Here is a 20,789-nt window from a genome sequence, read left to right as displayed (position 1 = left end):
AGGGGGGTGAAATCCAACAATGTCATCAACTTCCTCAAGCGTAACATCATATACCGTTTCGGAGTTCCTCACCGTATCACCTTCGACAACGGATTGTCTTTCAAGTCAAGTAAGATCTATAAGTTAGCTGAAAAGTACAAAATTTAGTGGAACTATTCCACAGGGTACTACCCTCAAGCCAACGGATTGGCTAAAGCATTTAATAAGATCATTGTGGGCATTCTGAAAAACACAGTCACAAAGCACAAGAGGGATTAGCATGACCGTCTCTTTGAAGCATTATGGGCGTATCGGGTTACTGTTCGTACCCCTCATGCAGTCAACGCCCTACTCGCTTGTCTTCGGCACATAAGCTGTTTTACCACTTGATCCGGAGCTTCCGGTGCTCTAGGTTGCCATGCATAATGAGATTACACAAGATGAAAGGGTTCACCTTCGGCTCCAAGAATTGGATGCCCTTGAAGAAGAGCGCCTCAAGGCCCTCCAAAATCTTTAGTTCTATAGGCAGAACATAATCCGAGTGTATGACAAGCTTGTCAAACTTCGTGTATTTAGGAAGGACAAATTCGTATTTGTTTTGAGGTGCCCAATCGTACTCACTGGAAAAAGCAAAGGTAAACTTAAGCCAAAGTGGGAGGGGCCCTACGTTGTAGAACAGGTTTATGATGGAGGTGCCTATCAGCTCATTAACCAGGCGGGCGTTCGTCCGATGCATCCTATTAATGGTTGTTTTCTCAAAAAGTATTTTGCTTAAATATGTCCTCCATTCCTCTTGGATTAATATTGAAAAGGAAGAACTCCGAGGCTCATTACATGTTGTTTTTCATAAATAAAGGGTGTCGATCCACCCAACAATACTCATGGCTTTTCTACCCGTCGCTGAGCTGCGATTTCAGGATATGGCTACTTGCAGGACTCACTTCCGGAGATGTACAAAGTATTGTGGTGGTTTTGAGCTGTGATAATGAACACACGCTGCACAGAAGACACATGTTCCTCTATCTACACTTGGGCGTCGAGGTTGACTCATTCTATCTCTGAAGCGACCAGCCGTTTGGCAACCCTATACTCTTCCACCCCATCATCAATTCACCCAGGGATGACTATAGGAAAAGAGCAAGAGAGGGTTACCTTCCCGACACAAGTCATGGGTATGTGTGCAGCTTCTTGCCACCCCAGCATGATAGAAACAAGGGTCTTGTTACACAAAAGTTGTCTGGGAGGTTTAGTACCACAGAGTGTGGATTGTGGAATCTCAAAGGCATTCACAATCCCAAGATCAAGCTCAAGCTCAAGCAAATTCAAAGATCCGATGAAGGTCAATCAAGTTCAAAACACCAAATCTAAGGGGTCACCAAGTCAAAGCCCTCCCAATGTTAATGGAGAAGAACCAACAATGTGCAAGTAAAGCCACCATCAATAGGTGGCACGTAAACTGCGAATGCCGGCGAGTGACCATCATTCACCACCATCGCAAAAAATGAAGGCAACAATGACACAGCTTGCTTCCTACCCATCTTTGATCCGTGCCACCCACAAATACGGCCTCCAGAAAGTACAGGTATCAGTGTGCTCTAGCCAAGAAGGTAGTTTTGGGGAACTCCCATCATTTCAGAAGCACTTTCAAGCATGTGTTCTTCACATGTACACTCAAGTGTCATACAATTAAATTCATTTATCATGACTCTTCATCGTCTCCGGAGGAAAGAGTCTCTTGTGGCCGTATCTTGGGTTCACTTCATAGCTCAGTGACATAAGAAAAGCCCATATTTCAAAACATTAAATGCATCAAACATGGTTATTAGTATGCATTTTCCCTTTTATTATCATTAACCATTTTTCTCATAGCTATTATAGCTTGATGAAGTAGAGAAGGACACCATCTTTGTGTCTACGGATCTATGAAATTTTCACCTTCACTAGCTGGCACCTTCCAAGGTTGCAGTGGAGTTAATTGTTTCTTCGACAACACTGGCTGGCACCTCCCAAGGTCGCAGTAGAATCGAGGATCCCCTTGGAAGTGGCGCCAAGTTTCGCCACAACTGAGGACTATTAGGAGCAATGAAGCGTGCCAGTGCGGTTCGTATGGAGCTGTGAAACCCTTCAACCCTATTGGTTGGTATCGTGGCTGCTACAAGGTCGCAATAGAGTTGACAAAATCTCTCTTAAGAGGTCCTTACTGGCTAACACCTCCTAAGGTCGTAGTGGGGTCCTCTGTCTTTTATGACAACGCTGGCTGGCACCTCCCAAGGTCGCAGTGGAGTCAAACCCTTTTCGACGAAACTGGCTGGCACCTCCCAAGGTCACAGTAGAGTTGATATATTTCTTTTGAGGAGTGTTGCATCTTTCCACCATAAGTTAAAGATGATCATCAATGGTTGGCTCTGCAAAGCAGATGTAGTGAAAAAGCTCCGAGGTGATACTCGACAGCTATATATTCCTTCAAGTTTATGTGCACCAAGTCGAGCTCTCGCTCCTTTCTCTCGCACGAGCTCAACTTGATGGGGGGGCATTTGTACAACGTCATTTTGTGGTATATCTGCACCAGCGTACATACACATACATAAAAAAAGAAAAAAAGAGAAAAAGGCTCGGATGGCCTTTTGCTTCGTCGGTCAGCCCGGCTCCTTTTTCCCTTACAACAAGCCAGGCCGGCTCGGCCTAGCCCATAGCCTCCTTGTCTCCACGCTGATTGGCTGCCCTAGGGCGCCCAACTGGCTCCTGTGTCTCCTCCTCCTCACGCGTGCTGCCTCTCCTCTGAACGCGCTGCCTCTCCAACCGGCTTGGCTGCCCTACGTGTCCGAGCCATCCAGCTCCTGTGCCCTCTTCCTCCTCCCATTGCATGCGGCGCCTCTCTCTCACCTGTGCTGCCTCCCCTTGCACTCGGCTGCCTCACCTGTGCTCCCGTGCCGCGCCATCGGCCAAGCCGACCTGCTCCCCTTCTCCTTTCCCCCTTCCCTCTACTCCCTGGGCCTAGCGCCCGAGCACACACCTCGATCGCACTCGCGCTGTGCTCCTGAGCCGTGCCGCTCTCTCTCCAAGCTGTGGGCTCTCGTCCTCATCCCTTCCCGTACTAATCTCCTCCCCATTCTTATCCTTCCCCCAAATCCGAACGGCCTCAGTCTGTTTTTGCCATGTGGGAACCCTAGACACCGGCTATATAGTTCGGGGAGGGGTGCTCGTGGTGAGGGGGACCGGATTAGAGAGAGCTAGAGAGAGAGAGAGCTAGAGAGCGAGAGATGAAAGGGAGAGAAGAGAGAAAATCCATCTAGAGAAAGAGAGAGAAGCCGGAGTCACTGCCAATGGTTGTCACCGGAGATACCCGATGTGGTGGGTTCTTAATTTGAGCTTCCCTCTACCCTTTCCTCCCCTCCAATGAAGCCTTCTGCTGTGGATTTGGCCAGCTGGCCTCCGTGCCGCGCCATCCTCGCGGGTGCTCTTGGCCGGCCGGCCTCCATGCCGTGCTGTGCTCATAGGTGGTGTCGTGCTGTGATTTGGTTTGGCTGTTTTTGTTCTTGTGATTGGGTTAGCCTCGTTGCCGCGACCGTGGAAGTGATGTCATACTGTGATTTGGTTCAGCTGTCTTTTGTTCTTGTGATCCGGCCGGCCTCGTTGCTGCGACCGTGGAAGTGGCGCCGTGCTTTGATATGGTGGCCGGCTGCTCTTTTGTTCTCTAAGTCGGTCGGTCTTGTTGCCATGGCCGTGGATAGGTGCTCGGGTCAATGTGGTTGCCGTTGGTGCTTTTGATGTGGATGAGCTTCAGCCGGTGTTCATGCCGTGACTGTGGAGGTGGGCATGCGGCTGGCATGTGCACGTGTGTTCACTACCCCTTTTTTTCCTTCTGCAATGTCATGTGCCACCAGCTGGGAGTCAAAGAGCCGCTAGAATGATAGCTGGGCGTCTGAGCACCACCGTGCGTGTGTGCCTCCATGTGGTTGAGTTGCTGTCGTGCTTACTAATGTGCTAGCCGGCCGTGTGTGCTCCTGTCTATGTCGCACCTATTGATCCGAGCTTGGTTGTCACTGCGTATGCCGCACTGGCTATGTGTTGCCATGGTCTCTGTTGTACTCGTCGTGGTGCCTTGCTCATGGCTCGATTGTTATGGTCTTTTGTTCTGTTTATGTTTGGCTATTGTGCTATGCATTTGGCCGGCGCATATGAGCCCTCTGTTGCCTAATCTAGTGGCCAGTTGATTCAATTGTTGAATCCTGCTTGTTGTTATCTCCCTAATAGATGTGATTGGCTTAATGTGTCATGGCTATGTTGGTTTACCCCCTCAATGCACTTTTGCTCTGTGATAAGTGTTATGTTGGTTTACAGATTTTATAGACAATATCATAGATAGATTTTTCTAAAAGTCATCTATGTCATGATCACGTGTTCATGCTATTAGGGTCTGTCTGTGTCCACCCTGCATCCGCTCATGTAGGTTGGACCATGCGTTAGTGTCATAAAATCACTTTTATACGAGCAACCAATCACAATCTCAATTCTTTCATCATCTCATGCGACTTCAAATTCGGTCAACCAAATAAAAACTCAACTCAGTCTGTCAAGACAACAATCAACCAAACACTATTCTTTTTAACAAATATGATGCAACTCAGCATGTTTCCCCTTGGCCTGCATATACAACCCATGAGGGCAAAATCCACGGGGCAAACAATCATACCCTTAGGCTATATATATAATTTGAGATAATTGAGTTAACACTAGATTCATTTGATTTATATACTCCTTGACGAGAAAAATGACCTGTTGATTATCATGCACCTGACCTGAAAATTTTGACGATTTCTCTCTTTCCAAACATTCCAGCATGGTATATATTAAGGCTTCACTTAATAGCTCAAGGCTCTATCCCACCGATTGTTTATGCCATTGGTTGAATCCTGGTGGTTTGGTATATGCAAACTGCACCACCCGGGAATCAATTCCCAAACTTGTTTCATGCAGACAGAATCCTTGCAAAGGTGGTTTAGGGTTTTAGGTTCCTAAAGACAGAGCCTGCAAAGTGGCTTATGCGGCCACCCTTGGATGGCTAAGTAGTTGGCTGTGAGGGTTTTTGTATGAAGCCTGCAACCAAGTGGTATGGTGGCCGCGGGCATCCAGGGGAGGGAGAAAGGGGAGGTGGGCTCAACAAGTCAGCGGCTGGCATTGTACAATGCGGGATGGGTTGGAGTTGGGATGAAGCGTTGTGGCCTTGTGGGCGGAGGGGTGTCGACGGACGGGCCGAAAAGAGAAGGGAAGGGAATTCAGCTTGTGGAAAGTCTGGAGGTTTGGAATTGTTTAAGCTTATTCTAGAAAGCGAGAAGTTCAAATTTAAACTGAATTCAAGTTTGAACTCGAATCTTCAAATCAAACAAATTTTAAAACTCTTAAATGCATTATGATTTGGTTTGAGTATATTTTCAATTTTCAATTTTTATTCCTATTCAAAGTATTTTGCCCAATCTAACTCTTATTTGATTTGTTGAAAATTTTTAAAAAAATCAAATTTTTAGTAAAATTTAATGGGTAAAATACAGGTGTTACAAAAGGCATCCCTTAGAGCACCAAATGTTATTAGGTGCAAGGTATATGTTAATACTCCTCAAGATGTAAGATCAAAGTTTGATGAAGACAAGAAGGTCTTGCTGGTGCAACAGTAGGGGCGCACGGTCGCAACCTTACCGGCTAGCGTTCGAGTGCCTCGCCCGCTTAATGAAATCCCGGAGGGCGTCCTCCCCCCGCGGTGCTCTTTTTTTTTTTAAGTTTGATGAAGACCAATCAATTGATAATATTTCTTACATTAAGGACCAACCAATCGATGAAGACTAATCAATTGAGAACTACCAATAATCTGTTGATTTAAACCACGAGCTCTTGCAGCTCCAACTCCACACCAAGAGATGAAGGTGATATTGCAAATGCCGTGAATGGTACGTACGATGAGAATGTTCCCACCAGCGTCAGTTTGATGCCGAAATTTATGATCCAAATCAGCAGCCACCAATACTAGAAGATCCATCGACAGTTCCACTCTCGGAAGACCTAGCTAAGATCGGATGGTACCTATGATGAGAATGCTCCTGACATAGCGCTCCATATTTCTACAACTGCGCTTAATTTCGGTATAATAACGCGACTACCGAAAATCAAAGAAGCAGTCTCCGAACTTTCCAAATCAGCAGAGCTTCGTCAATTCCCCTACGAAATACACGATTTTTCGGATTCGCGCGGATCCACAGCGATGCCTCTTGCTGGCGTCGCCTATAAATCCCCACACTTTCTTCCGAGGCAACCCACGCAACCCACACCCCTATCTCCCCCACTGGTCTCTCGATCTCATTCTCTCCGAGACCAAGAACCACCATGTCAGCAAAGGCGGCGAAGATCCTAGGGCTGCCGTGCGGTGTAAAGTTCAGCCCCGATGACGAGGAGGTCGTGGAGTTCTACCTGCTGCCGCGCGCCCGCGGCCAGCCAGTCCTGTTCCCCGCCGTCATCGTCGATGACGACACGGCGGCCAGCACGCTTCCCTGGAAGCTCTTCGAGCGCCACCACCTGGCCGACGACGACGAGGCCTACTTCTGCGTCCGCACCAGCGACACCAAGGAAGGAGCCCGCCAGGATCGCAGCTGCGACGGCGGGGGGACGTGGAAAGGACAGAGGCGCATCCCCTACGAATTGTGTGTCGGCGGTGAGAAGATCAAATGGAGCAAGTACAACCTTACCCTGCGCATGGGCGGCGGCAGCACTGGGTGGGTGATGCACGAGTACACCATCACCAAGCCGCCCTGCCTGTCCCTCAGGATCTGCCACGTCTCCTTCACCGGCCACGGCCAGAAGCGCAAGCGCATGCCGGACGACGACGACTGCCAAGGTGAATCCTCGCCTCAGCGCTCGCGCGTCGATCCAGCCGCCGACAGTGGTTCCGCAATTTCTTGTCCTGGGACGACGACGACGACATTCGATGAAGGTTACGGCGCGGCACGCGCTTCTGCGGACCAAGAATCCCCACAGCTTGTTCTTACCGACCAAGAACCCGCGCAACTTGTTTTTACTGACGAAGACATCGCGCTGTTTGGTGGTTTCCTTGAAGCCGATGAAGAGACCTACTTGGAGTTCGAGGAGGAAGTGTCATCTACACAGGAGCAGGTCGATCACGTCCTGATGCCGCCGCCGATGGTCCAAGAATCTAGCACGGCGGAGCACCTGTATGGAGGAGACGAAGACCAGCAGAAGTTTTGGGGCTCGTTAGCGGTTGATCTCCAGAGCATCTGAGCCGTGCCGGACATCGGCGGCACAGCCGCCGTAACGCAGGACGGTGCTGAATGGGGCGGCTTCATCTTCTGTTAGCTAGGCCTAGAAGAATCCTTTCTTGTCAAGAACTGGCAGTTGTTCGGTGACATGGTCGGGGCTGTTGCAAGAAGCAGCACCAAATTTTGTAGCTAGGAGTTCGTTCCCCCCCCCCCCCCTGGATGTAGGCGGCTAACTGGAAGCAGCGAATTAAGCTGTTGATTCAATGCTTGTTTTTCCTCGTAGACCACACTTCTGTAATCCACTAATGTGCTCATGTTTACCCCTACCTATCAATCTAATGATCAAATATTTCTGCAAGGTTCTGCACTCTCTAGTTTGTCAGTGTGAAACTGTACGTACGGATTACAGTACCAACCCTGAATTACACAAGAAAAATGTACCAGTAGTAGCAGTGTACTCCGTTAAATCTTAGCTCCAATCCGTGATTAGAGCTGAAAGAATCATGTACAGCATCTATATGATCTACATATATGTAACAGCTGAGGTTAGCTTATCATCAGCCTAAAAGACTACTCCAATGTCCAGCCTCTCTAATGAGGAAACAAGAGAATAACTCATCACAAAATTGAGTATACTCCAATATATGAATCTGGTAACCTGTGACCTGTAGACCACCAAAAATACCCTGGTGACTGACTTGTGGGGTGCAGCAGTCATATACCCCTATCATCGCTGGCAAAGCAATAGACAGCTACTATTTGAAACTGATGTCTATATTGTTACTTTTTCTTCGAAATTTTTGGGTTCTTGCACATGCGGATGCTTGCAGGAGTAACCTCCACTATCTCATCCTCTTGAATATACTCTATGCAGTCATCCAAACTGTAGCTTAATGGTTCGTCAAGAACCACTGCAGAATAGGAAAATGAACAGAACTCAACGTATTGTCGGTCAAAAGCTAACAGCTGATCTGAATATTAGTGTAGTAATAAAAGCATATGTATGTGTATATGCCTGTAATGCATGACTAATATACCCAGATCTCTTTATTCTCTCCTGTTTCAAAATTTTATCATTTATTTTGCTTGCTTCTTGTGGTAGTTAAGTTGGGAAGTTTCTGTTCAGAAGCAATAACTCACAGACCTAATTTTCATCATATAAAAGATTGTAAATTTTGCTAGCAATGAAAATCATTGAACTGCTGAGCGTGAGTGCAAATGAAGCTTTACCGGTAGTTTCCTAGTTGGAACGGACATTTGTTGCTGCCTTTTTCTTGCACACATTAATTGCTAAATCACCTGGTCGCTGATGGATGCCAATTATTTGGCCTTTGTAAACATCTTGCCCGGGAGAAACAAACAACAGACCTCTTTCTTGTGCATTTAGAAGTGCGTAAGACGTAGTGCTTCCATCTTCAAATGCAATCTGGATCATTTCGTCCAAGTAAGATGCTGCGGTAAATTTAAGAAAAAAACTCACTGCTTTAGAACTTATTCATACCAAGGAGCCCTGATCGCGTGAACTAAAATCTCCAGCCCATGGGCCATAGCTGTCAAAGATTGTGTTGAGTATAGCTCTGCCTCGAGAAGCTGTTAGAATTGCATTCCGAAGTCCAATGAGGCCTCTGGTAGGAATCTTGTATTTCAGCAATGTTGTTCCCTCTGGCCTACAATTCGAAATAATTTTCGTCAAGAAAAAAAAAATCAATAGGAGGAAGAATGTTAGTATGCAAAAAACTGGGATATAATTGAGTTAAGAACAAGCTAAATCAATAATAAAGTAAAGTTTTTCCTTTCTTAATCAAAGATCAGATCTTTTTTCATTAGAAATATTCATTCCTGCATGAATTCTTCACAGAAAAAGATACAGTTTGTAAATAAGGACTGATGCACTAAAAGAAATTATCAACTCCCAATTCAAATTGTGCAAACTGACCATGGATGAACTGTGCAAAAAATGTTCTTCTATTTATTTGGTAAGGGTCAAAAGTTGCTCAAAGACATAATATCTCGTATAAATAAGACTGACATGGAATAAAAATTGCAGTTTTCAGAGGAAAGTGCGAGTGAGAATTGTATTATACATGTTCTTTGGAGAGAAGTAGTATCACGGAAACCAGTAGTACCAAATCCAAGAATTCAATTCATCATTACACTTTTGTTCATACTGACATATTTTGAATTTAATTTTTCCTTTGGTATGTTGGCAGTCATGGTTCAGGATCTCAGAGCTGGGGAGGAAACCTAGACCCAGATCAGTTTTGGAAAATTGGTCAGTTTGTCAGATTCATCAGTTTTGGATATTGGCCAGTTTTTTTTATGAGTAAGTGCACCAATAGTCCTATGCATAAAGTACAAAACTTATTTCTGTACCTTTATTAATTAGTAATATAAAATATTATGTTGAAAAATTAGTAACAAAAAATTAAGTCATTCAGTGGTGGAAGAGTTGAACTGGACTCCAAGGCTGTTCTAGGAAATCAGTTGGTTCTGAGCAGTTCCCGCCTGGAATTAGAACACTTTTGGCAACAGGTCTCATTTTCTTTCATTTTCTGATCAGCGTATTATTAAAAAATGTAATAAAGCATTTTTCCAGAATAGCAGTAGCACTACTGATCTGATGAATGAATCATATGGTACTATGGTACGAACCCACTAGCTACCATGTCAACCATTATTCCACGCCTTTTCCCTAGAAGCTCAACAACTGATCCCATATATTCCTCTGGAACCTCCACAGCAGCTATCTGGAGCAAGTAACACGAACACATTGGATACATGGAAACTAAGGACTAAAGAGTTCCAGGAACACTGGATTGATAAAATAAGAGGTTTATTTTTGAGAAATCAGCAAAATGAATTACAACTCTATTATGTCATTGAAGGAGAAACAAACCTCATAAGGCTCTAGTAGCTTTCCATCCACTGTCTTGTTTATGACCTTTGGAGGTCCAATCATAAATTCATACCCTTCTCTCCTCCTGTAATAGTTTGTGTTGCTCTCAAGACAATAACAGAAGTGTACCGAGTTACTGACAGAGGCGAAGTTCAGATGTTCTTACATGTTTTCTATCAATATGTGAGGTGCAGTGTTCCTCTGCCACTAACAAGAAATGTGTCAGCAGTCTCCCCATCTTCCACTTTCATAGCCAGGTTCCTTTCAAGCTCACGATATAGCCTATCACGGAGATTTCGGCTAGTAACATATTTTCCCTGTGATAAGCCAATGGGAAGAGACAAATTTGTCAGCATTCTATTACTTCATCTAAATCTAATTATATGTTAGCAAAAATTACTAAAAACATAACAATGTCAAAGTACTTTTGGTATCAAAACTACTAATATCATTTTCATGAGAAAAATACAAATAAATTTTATGAACATTAATGGTCTTCAAAAGGTTGACTGCATGGATTCCAGGACAACAAAAACAAGAGATAGGTGGGAGTGAAGTAATCAAGATTATCTTATACATCTTTCAATTCTCTTAACTACGGAAGAGAATGCTTGAAAGTAGAGACACAATGTCTAAAGTTAGAGTGGAGGTTAGTAGTACCTCTCGTCCAACAAAAGGTGAGGTATTGATGGAGAACGACATTCTGACAGTCGGCTCCTCCACTTTAATAGTTGGCAAGGGTGTTCCAGAAACTTTATCAGCTATCGTCTCCCCAATCTGCATAGTTCAAACCATAAAATCCATGTCATAAGGATAAATGTGAACTGAAAGATTTGAATAAAAGATGAACAGACACCTACCACGATATCATTCATCCCACATACAGCACAAATGTCACCAGCACTAACAGATTCAACTGGAACATGGCTGAAGTTCTGATATACAAAAAGCTCACTTATTTTGCCAATCCTGCAAGCATCGTCTGGTGTACAAACCTGCAAAAAAATCATAAAATCAATATAAGCTAGACTGCAATAATAGGTGAAGATACTTTTTTGTCTAATTTTTATTCTGGAGAAGGCCTAATAAGAGTTAGGAACCAATAAGTGAGATACATATTCTAAGGTATTATTTTGAACATCCAGCATGCCACAATAATCTCTGATTATAAAGAATAGAACCTCTTTTCACAGAAAAAAGAAGACCATGAAAAGGTGCAAAGGTGCAGACAGACACTTAAAGTAGCAACAATATGTGTATATCCCATCACTATTCACATATTTGATAAAAGCACTTCCAATCTTCTAGTGCTCATAAACTGGCATTTGTAATGTTTGCTCACATGCACCTGAACGCGCATGTTAGAAAGCCAACGTCAAAATAGGGTGCATCATCTAGATTCTAAAGAGTATGATAAAAAGATGTGGGGCCTTCCCAGGCCACAAATTATCCCAGCAGTTTTCTTATCATTTATTCTTTTCTTTACTCACTGACTTCCTCTAGAAAACTTGAGATGAATTAAAAGGCGGTAAACTTAAATAGGAGTGGGACACCCCAGGTACTCATGAAAAATGCTCTACACATTAGTCTTGTAAAAGAAGTTCACATGCTTTGAGGCGGAAACTGGATAACATTTTCCATAACTTATACTCCCTCTGTTGTTTTATGTTTGTAGTTTTAGCCTTGGGCACAAGTAATAAGAAAAGGCCTAACACTCTATTAAAGTTATGTCCTTTCGTATCTCATTAAATTAGTTTGTCTTCACAAGAGAATGTGCGAATAGCACGGTGATAAGACCTCCAAGTGTGAGGCTACCAACCAGGGCTCAATCCCTAGTTCTCGCAAAAATAGGCCCCTTGCTGTGTGTTCCCCATGGTCGTGGCGTGGTCGCTCAGCGATAGTGTGCGGGTTGTAGCCGGCTTTCAGGACCTTTTCTCGACCTTAATGCAATACCTTCGGGATGTTTCTCCCCTTGGGTCGAGTTTTTTTTTATTAGTTTGTCTTCACAACCACCCATGGCAACCAATGGACAAAAGAGATAGGCTTAGTAAATTGTATCATGCATTAAATGGGATAGGGACATGTAGCTATTTTTCTTATTGAAATCCTATAACTACAAACAAAAAAGAACACTTTTGAAGAGCTAAAACTGCAAACATAAAAGAACGGAGGGAGTATTGAATAAGGACCATATACCACCTCATTATAACAGTATATTTCTCTCTGTATTAAGCACAAGGATCAGTAGGAATTTAATTCTTTCCTTTCATTGAGCCTGTCCATGATGCTACCATGTTTCTTATATGTAGTTTCTCATTGGAACATCCATGTACACATTGTCAAGCAGAAACATGCACAAGCTAAGCAAATTTGTACCTTGACTTCCATGCCACGCTGCAGTTCTCCTGCATGCAGCCGGCCAATTGCTATTCTTCCTTTGTGCTCATCATATTCAGTATTAGATACCTGCATATCAGTAGACACTTGTTCAGAATAAGTTAATTGAAGCTCTATAAAACATGAAGCCTGAAAGAAGCAGCAAAATAAATAATGTATTCATATTATGTGCTTTTGGTGAGTTTCTGGGATATGAAGCCTGGAAGAAGCTCTATAGATTGATTTTCATATGCATGTGCATATGAAAGTGATGATCTTCTGTGGAGGTATTCTGCACATAATTGTTTACATGGCTTATGATACAGAAATCTGGGACTTAGCAACGATTGATTAAAAGATTTACATCTAGATTTATGGGTAATTGTTTGTGAATGATGAGTATATCAGAGGGAGAGATTACGACTTCTTAATTGTTTATTCAAGATCCGTTGCAACACACAGCCATCCGACTAGTAGTACTAGTATGACCAAATGTTCATGTGACATCAGTTTATGCGAGGTCAGCTGTGAATATGAATCAAGATAGGAGTATTACCTGTCCAAGAATACAAAAAACTGTTTATTGATTGAGAATATCAGAAATAGTTCATTTCCAAAACAATGTTTATTGTCGCAAGCATCAGTCATAGTTTCCATAATATGGCTTTTGGCATCTTAGAATAGCATTGTCGCTTCCCATTACATCGATCTAACTATTTAAGCATCTAAATTTAAAGTTTCACCAGAGATGACAGTACATTAACAAACAAAACAGAAAAGAAACTATAGATCTACACTTTAGGAGGTAACATTTGTGAGGTAAAATCGATAATTGCGTAATAATGGAAAACTTGGTTAGAGAAACTTCTACAAATATTATCACAAAAGCTACTAGGCATTCACCACACTCATGAAATGAGATGTGTGAACATAATGCAGCTTCAAACATGCAAATCAAACGCAGAAAATGACGCAAGATAACTCACAAGCAATTGCAGGGCACCATCTTTCTCAATGTGTGGGCTGGAATGCATCTAAGAATAGCCTCGAAAAGGGGTCCAAGATCATCGGCAAAATTATCTGGAGATAGCCCAGCCTTTCCTTTAATTCCACTTGCATAGACTGTTTGGAAATCACACTGGCATGTTGCAATCAAACATGAAAACGAGTACTAGGATATGACCTGTGTTGATAAACCAAAAGAGTAATTATATTAACAAGAGTACAGATATAACTACTTTACCAATTCATCAGTTGCATTTAATTCGATAAATAGTTCAAATGTTGAATTCACCACAAACTCTGGCCGGGCAGTAGGTCTGTCAATCTTGTTTACAACTACTACAACAGCATGTCCAAATTCTAGAGCCTTCTTCAGAACAAATCTTGTCTGTGGCATAGGCCCCTCTACAGAATCAACCTATGAAGCAGATAAACTTAATTAATCCGATGATATCACACTTGTTTCCTCAATCTAAATTACTGGATTTTTCAGAAATCAATTTGATACGGACATGGGGTAACATGCAGCGGAAAATGAAATTAATACCCTACATGCATAACATAATATGCATGCACTGTGAGTACAATGGTTGGGTGAATATATGCAGAAGCCATGTCATGATGTGGTAGCATCGCAGTTTGTATCGAAGTCAAAAGGTGTTTCAAGCCCAAAAATAACTTAAACATGAAACAAGAAGCATGCCTCTATTTGAGAAAAGAGAGGGGGAAAAAGAGGAGCGGGAACTAGTACCACTAGGAGAACTCCTTCCACCATGTTGCGAACATGCTCCACCTCCCCACCGAAATCGGAATGTCCAGGGGTATCAATTATATTGATTTTAGTACCCTTATAAGTTATTGATGTATTTTTGCTAAGTATTGTGATTCCTCTTTCCCTCTCCAGATCATTTGAATCCATTATTCTTTCCTGCGCAACTTGATTATCTCGGAAAACCTGCAAGGTAAGCAGTCAGAGTATCCAACAAGGGAACATTTTGCAGTAAACACACTAGTGATTATTGCTACAACATGGTGACAGGATGGTGATTCATTGGAAATGAGTTCCACAAATAGTTTCTAATTTATCTCATCTCCATTGTCATAAACACCTTCAATCTTGTAGGGGTTAGTTTAACATTGATTGATAAGGGGAAGAGCCCGGATTGAAGAAAGGGACACCAGTTTTGCAAACAAAAGATCCAGATATAATGTGACACCAACCCAACTGAGAGTGAACAAAACTAGATAATAGTTTTCTAGTGGGGTGTATAAAAGTAGTTTATAGATCACTTAGGCACCCCTACAAGCCGAGCCTACCTACCGCAATCAATCTTTACTTTGCATGGTTATGACTGTCGTGGCATGTTGCTGTTTCACAGATTGTACACAATCTGAGAAATAAAATTTCAGCATCATACATTCACAAGCAAAATCATCTTGCTTCCCCATGTAATCGGGAAGCAAGATTGAAGTTTTGCTAATTTGTTTTTATGTACTTATATGCATATCAATTCAGGGAACCCCTTGTATATCAACCTTTTACTTCCAAAAGTGTATACAGATGATGTGTAAACAATCCAGTGTAAATATATCAGGCCCTGAGGAAACAGCATATATCATCAAATGACAAACCTACCATGTTTGTATTAGACCACTTAAAGCAGTACTATTAACCGACCATAGCGAACAACAGACAGAAAATAATTGACCAGCCACGTAAAGCAAGTAAATAATCCACCCAAACCAGCCTATAAACACTCATAATCAGAACTATGTCCAGATTTCAGTTAATACAGGTGCACTTGTCTCTCAATAAATGACAATTAACAAAGATGGCAAAGTCTTGAACAGGTATCATTATATTTGCAACTGTATGGCTTGAATGGCAGAGAGGTTCAATTTGCAGTCAATCTTTCATACTACTGGAATGTACCTTGGCTTGCCTTAACATTGAATCCACCAAAGTTGTCTTCCCATGATCAACATGAGCAACAATTGCTATATTCCTCACATCTCTTCTAGTTGCTTGACTACTCTTCCCTGCTGAATAATTAAGTGAACAAAGTATATTCAATTGGCATTGTTTAAACAGAAAAGATGGGAATTCAAGAGAAATGGTACATGTAGTTCTGGTCAGTGGTCATGGAACTAATATTGGGGTGCAGCAATCGTTCTGAGAGTACTAGACCAAGCTAGTATCCAAGCGATGTCAAATTTCCAAAAGGAAGGCAGTGGGCATGCTATTTGTGAGCCTTAAATGCAGATGACTTTCACATAAACCACTATTTTCACAAATCCAATGGTTTAGTAGACAAGAATGGCCAGAAATCATCAAATTTCATCAAGTGCCAAGGCCTTACAGGCTCAATCATTCATTAAGATTTTGTGAAGCCATGATTGCTGCACCCCAATACTAGTTCCATGACCACTGACCAGAACTACATGTACCATCTTACACATCACAAGCTCACTTCAGTTGTTAACATACTGATCACTAAATGAACTTAGAAGCTTCATTATGCCAAATCACCAATCAGAAATGGCAACACTAATCCAACGCTGTTCATTTCTCCGAAAAGCCCGTAATCCAATCCAACGCCCCTCCTACTCCCTGAGTTAACAACCTCCGTATCGCATAGTGCTCAAGACCACAGTTCCATCGCCGACCTGGGACCCGGATTGCCTCCCCAGGCGTTAGGAGAAAACAAGGAGCAGGAGTTCATTTACGGGAGTGAGCCGGGGAGCCAGCGACTTCCTTGACCTCCTGCTCGAGCGAGGCAGAGGCCCTGAGGGAGCGGGGCCTCCGGCGGCGAGGGACCCGCAGGAGGCACCTGCCGGCGGCGAGGTGGGCGGAGCTGGATGCGGCGGCGGGTGGATGGGGCGGCGCGGAGGGTGAGGATCTGCATCTGCATGGCGGCTGGGTCAGTGGACAAGTGGAGCGTGGTGGTGGGTGGTGCCGCGGCGAGCTGCTGCGGATGGGGTTTGGGCGGGTTTTGTAGGGCGGGGCGGGGCGGGGAGCGGTGGTGGAGCTTGGGGCATAAGACCAACCCAAGGGCTCCCCTTCAAGCTTCAGCAGTCAAATTCTCGTTACAAAAGGTTTTATTTCTTTCAACGTTCCAACAATTTTTTTTACAATTTTCGTCATTCCTTTCAAGACGAGATTCTCTCCCCTTTCCTTTTACGATTTTTTTCTTGAAGGAATACTGTTGGAAATAAAAGAAAATAGAAACGGAGAAAAGAATCAAAAAGAGCATAAAATAAAAGGAATACAGTTCGAGATGGCCATCCGTTACCTGGCCCCCGGCCGCTCGTGTGTGCCGCAACCAGGAAAGTCATTGCAGTCTTACTGTAAAAATTGGGAAATCACCTTTTTTTTAACCAAACTTCCTAACCGACTTTAGACAAAACTCTAGATGAGGCAGAATAGCCTGACAGAGAAGACGGGTGAGGTGGCGAGTGGCATGATGCTACTGGGCCGTGAGCGGTGGAGAACGGTCGATAGGCTAGGGTGAGTTAGGGGGAGTGTAAATCTATCGAGTTAGCGTGGTAGGGATGGTAGACACGAATTTGACAATAAGAATGCTATCAGAGACGACTGAAACCGAGCGAAAGGTGGAGCGGGATGGGCGCGGATGGGAGGTTGAAGATAGTTGTGAGCCATTAGATACCAACAGCTTACAGCTGTTGCTGAATTTTTTTTATAAAAATAGACACTGGAAGAATAGTATTAGCCTTTTTTAACTTTTCTCTTCCTATCATTTGATGTTCGTTGGTTCAAAACAAAGCGTGGCCCGACTACAGTCTTCTTAGAGAGTTATAAAACTTGGGCAACGCTAGAGCTGAACAACGGACAATAACACTTAAAAATTTTGCAAATAACATTAACAGTACAAATGCGGAAAAAAACGAAAAAGGCAAATTTGGTTCTAGACATTAAATTTGTCATCGTTTGCAAAAATACAACAATGAAACGTGAATTAATTGATGGATATCTAACTCTTACTCATTTACTACTAGATTTTTATTAGAGGAACTAAAATCTCCACCACCTAAAAAGTTTGTAACTTTCCTTCCATCGTGCATCTCGTACGCGTTATGTCTCGCCATGCGTCTGGTTCACCTTCTGCCTCCCGATTCTCCGCTCCTCCCGTTTGGCTCCTCCATTCCCATCAGTTTTTTCCCATGAAAATCCCGTGAATATGGGCTCCCAAATTCACACGTGCAATCCAGCTTAGATCTTCCGTAAGCACTGCACTAGCCCTCCTCCATTCTCCCTCACCTCATCGTCCCGCTCCCCCTTTTATCCGACTCCACGCATCGGCGTCATCCACATGAGGCACGGTCCTCAGTCCGCCGCCCGTCTACTAGAGGTCTGCATGCCGCCTCTATCAACGCACGGGCGTCTGCCGATTCCTGCACCACCATATTGTTCCTGCCTCCGCCTCCATCTACACAAGAAGGAGAGAAGGACCTGCTCCATCAACGTGATCCGTCACCGTCTCGCGGCCCTGCCGAGGCTGTCCATCCACATAAGCAGGAGAGAAGGACCTGATCCATCGACATGATCCGCTGCCCAGTTCCGACACCAACGCATCGTCGATTGGGTCTGTCACGGCCTCGCCACCCCGCCGAGGCCGTCCACCGGCTGTGTCCTGCATCTACACCACCTCGCCGCCTTGCCGAGGCCATCGCCAGCTCCGACGTCATCCGCATGAGACCCGATCGTCGTCCTCGATCTGCCGCGCTCTCGGTGCCCCGCTCCTCTGGATAGACCGACGTCATCCGCGCGAGAGATCGCGGCAGTCCTCGGTCCGCCACGTGATCATAGGAGTTCTGCCCGCCGTGGACCTCCACAGACGTGCGAGATGTCGCCACGGTCCTCGGCTTGCAGCGGTTCTACAGACGACGCCTCCACATATCTGCTTCACCTGAGGTAACTCGTTTACTCCCTGTCATATACTCGTTGTCATATACGTGATCTGAGAGCTGATAGACCTATCCGAATTCTCAGTGCTCTGGGTTGTGCTGCAACAGCCCACAACTAATTGCAGGAAAAATAGAACAATGCGATATTTATTTGGATTCCCATGTAAATAGGAAAGGTACTTTTATTTAGGGAATTTAGGGAATCAAGGTGTGAACTTATTTATTCAGCCATGGCTATAAATTTTCAATAGAAATTAAAATTGTTTTTAATTACACTTTCCGTTAGCTTGCCAAGGTACACTTGAGAAAGCACATGCATGGGAATTTTGTTTGCTGTTTGGAAGCTTGATGATCTAATTTGGACAAGAACAGAGTATGGGTTGGTTTCTTGAATAGTTTCATTTGTTTCTGGTTTATGTTAGCTTATAAATTGTACCATCCATCCCCAGGTTGTATTTTTCTGGCAGTTTTGCATTACTCTATATATATGAGCTGCTGTCCTCGGTGAACTCTTTCCATTTGTGGATTCATGCGTTTGATAATCATTTGTACATCTCAGGCCCATTTGAGTAAGCAATATATGAGCTGCTGTCCTCGGTGAACTCTTTCCATTTGTGGATTCATGCGTTTGATATTAACTTTAGTGATATGGTCAGGTATATCTGTGCTCGCGGGAATGCCTGCACCGCCGGGCACCATCGGGCTCTTTGGTGCGGTGAATGGTGATGTCTACTCCAGCGACCTCACAGTGTTGTGCTTGTTCATGCCCAATGATCTCAAGGTGTGAGCTTATCATCTCCGGCCGAATAGATTTAGGCCCCTTTTGGATCATAGGAATTCCATTGGGAAAAACGTAGGATTCCCGTTCCTATAAGATTCGGCACTGTAGCAGTCTTTGGTTCGTACGATTGAGGCGTACGAAAGTTGGAGGGGAAAAAAAACCTTTGCTATCAATTTCACAGGAAAAACACCGGAAAGAAACATCCGTTCTAACCTCATTTTTTCCGTCAGCTCGCGTAGGACCGAGCAGATCACCAGCCAAATCACAAAAACGGAATCACCTTGATGAGTGGAACATGAAGGTGGCGGTGGATCGAGCAGAGGAGCACCATAACCGGAGATTGGGCTCGCACCGTCGCCGCCGTTCAAGGTCGCACTGCCGGCCACCGCCCTCCCAAGCCACGAGAGCCCAAGGGGAAAGTCGCATGGGGCTTCTCCGACTAGATTATGCCGCTCTCCTCGCCGAATCAAGCCGCACACCCTTCCTTCCCCAACTCCGGCCGCACCTCCACCCACCACGTTGTCACGCCATGGCACCACAGCTCCTCCTTCCTGTCCAAGTCCACGGTGAGCTCCCCCTTGAGTGCCTCAATCTTTGGCGTGCACTGCCCTAGCCTCGGCCCATTGCCGGCATGGACCGCAGCGAGGAAGCCAGCACTGTGGCGCGCCGCTCCCTTAGAGGTCCAGGCCAGCGACAGGTCGAAGCCAATGGGGGCTCATGCTCTATCTCGCTAGGGTAACAGCAAAGCTTTCTACGGCCACGACTTAGGCAGAGATGGTCTCGAGCGGCCGATCGATGATGAGCCTCTCTATGGCAGTCGGCAGAGCTTGGCGGTGGGGGAAATAGTGGTTGTATCACTGTTGGCTACGGATTCATGACAAGAAGTGGTCAAGGAGGTGCGCCAAGGAGCGTGGAAGATGTGGGAGAGTGGAGTTGGCTGATGGCTCACCGGAGGAGGAAGAATTGGCGATGGCGGTGGAGTGAGCTCCACGACCGGAGTTGAGGGAGAAGGGCCTCGATCTCGGTTTCCATGACAAGGAAGATGGAGCTGAGGCTGGGGATGGAACGAGGAGCTCCCGACAATCTTCCCTGCGATAGCTCGACTGTGGAAGAGTTGAGGACGGCGGTGGTGAGCTCGGCTTCCTAGAGTTGGGCATCACTGGCCTCCCAGCATGGTACGCTGTCTCGAAGTACGCAACATCAAAGGTTAGCTTTTCTGTGGGAAATTGTCGGGCGTGCCAAACGTGACCGGTAACTCAATCCGGCCGAGAAGCATGGTCGATGAGTTGAGAGTTATGCCGTGGAAAGGCTCGACTCCTATTTTAAGCTCTGATCTCTGAATTCTCATCTTGTCCAAGGTTTTGGAGAAAATGAGGTTGAGTGAACTACCACCATCGACCAGAGTTCTGGAAACTTTGACGTTGAGTATGGTCGGCTGAACCATGACCGAGTATCGACCAGGATGTGGTATCGCGACTAGATGATTGGTTTGGCCAAAGGTGATCGACTATTCTGACCACCTGAGATACCGAGTGGCCCAGTTAGGACCAAGTTGACTTCTCGCTCG

The 20,789-nt window shown here is 44.7% G+C and overlaps 1 protein-coding gene and 1 pseudogene across 1 annotated transcript; one reads left to right on the top strand and one right to left on the bottom strand.

The window, feature by feature from the left end:
• Window positions 1–6,354: 6,354 nt before the first annotated feature.
• Window positions 6,355–7,263, top strand: LOC133917826 (NAC domain-containing protein 86-like). The gene has a single exon (XM_062361666.1). The coding sequence runs from the start codon at window positions 6,355–6,357 to the stop codon at window positions 7,261–7,263; it is 909 nt and encodes a 302-aa protein (XP_062217650.1).
• Window positions 7,264–7,677: 414 nt separating this feature from the next.
• On the bottom strand, window positions 7,678–16,536 carry LOC133918802 (putative elongation factor TypA-like SVR3, chloroplastic; annotated as a pseudogene).
• Between the last annotated feature and the right edge of the window lie 4,253 nt (window positions 16,537–20,789).

The sequence above is a fragment of the Phragmites australis genome, chromosome 5 (assembly GCF_958298935.1).
Source record: "Phragmites australis chromosome 5, lpPhrAust1.1, whole genome shotgun sequence".
In the NCBI taxonomy this organism is placed as follows: domain Eukaryota; kingdom Viridiplantae; phylum Streptophyta; class Magnoliopsida; order Poales; family Poaceae; genus Phragmites; species Phragmites australis.
This window is presented reverse-complemented; position numbering and strand designations above follow the sequence as displayed.

Excerpts from the sequence above, each read along its gene's own strand:
- LOC133917826 (XM_062361666.1), top strand. The coding sequence starts at position 6,355 with ATGTCAGCAAAGGCGGCGAAGATCCTAGGGCTGCCGTGCGGTGTAAAG.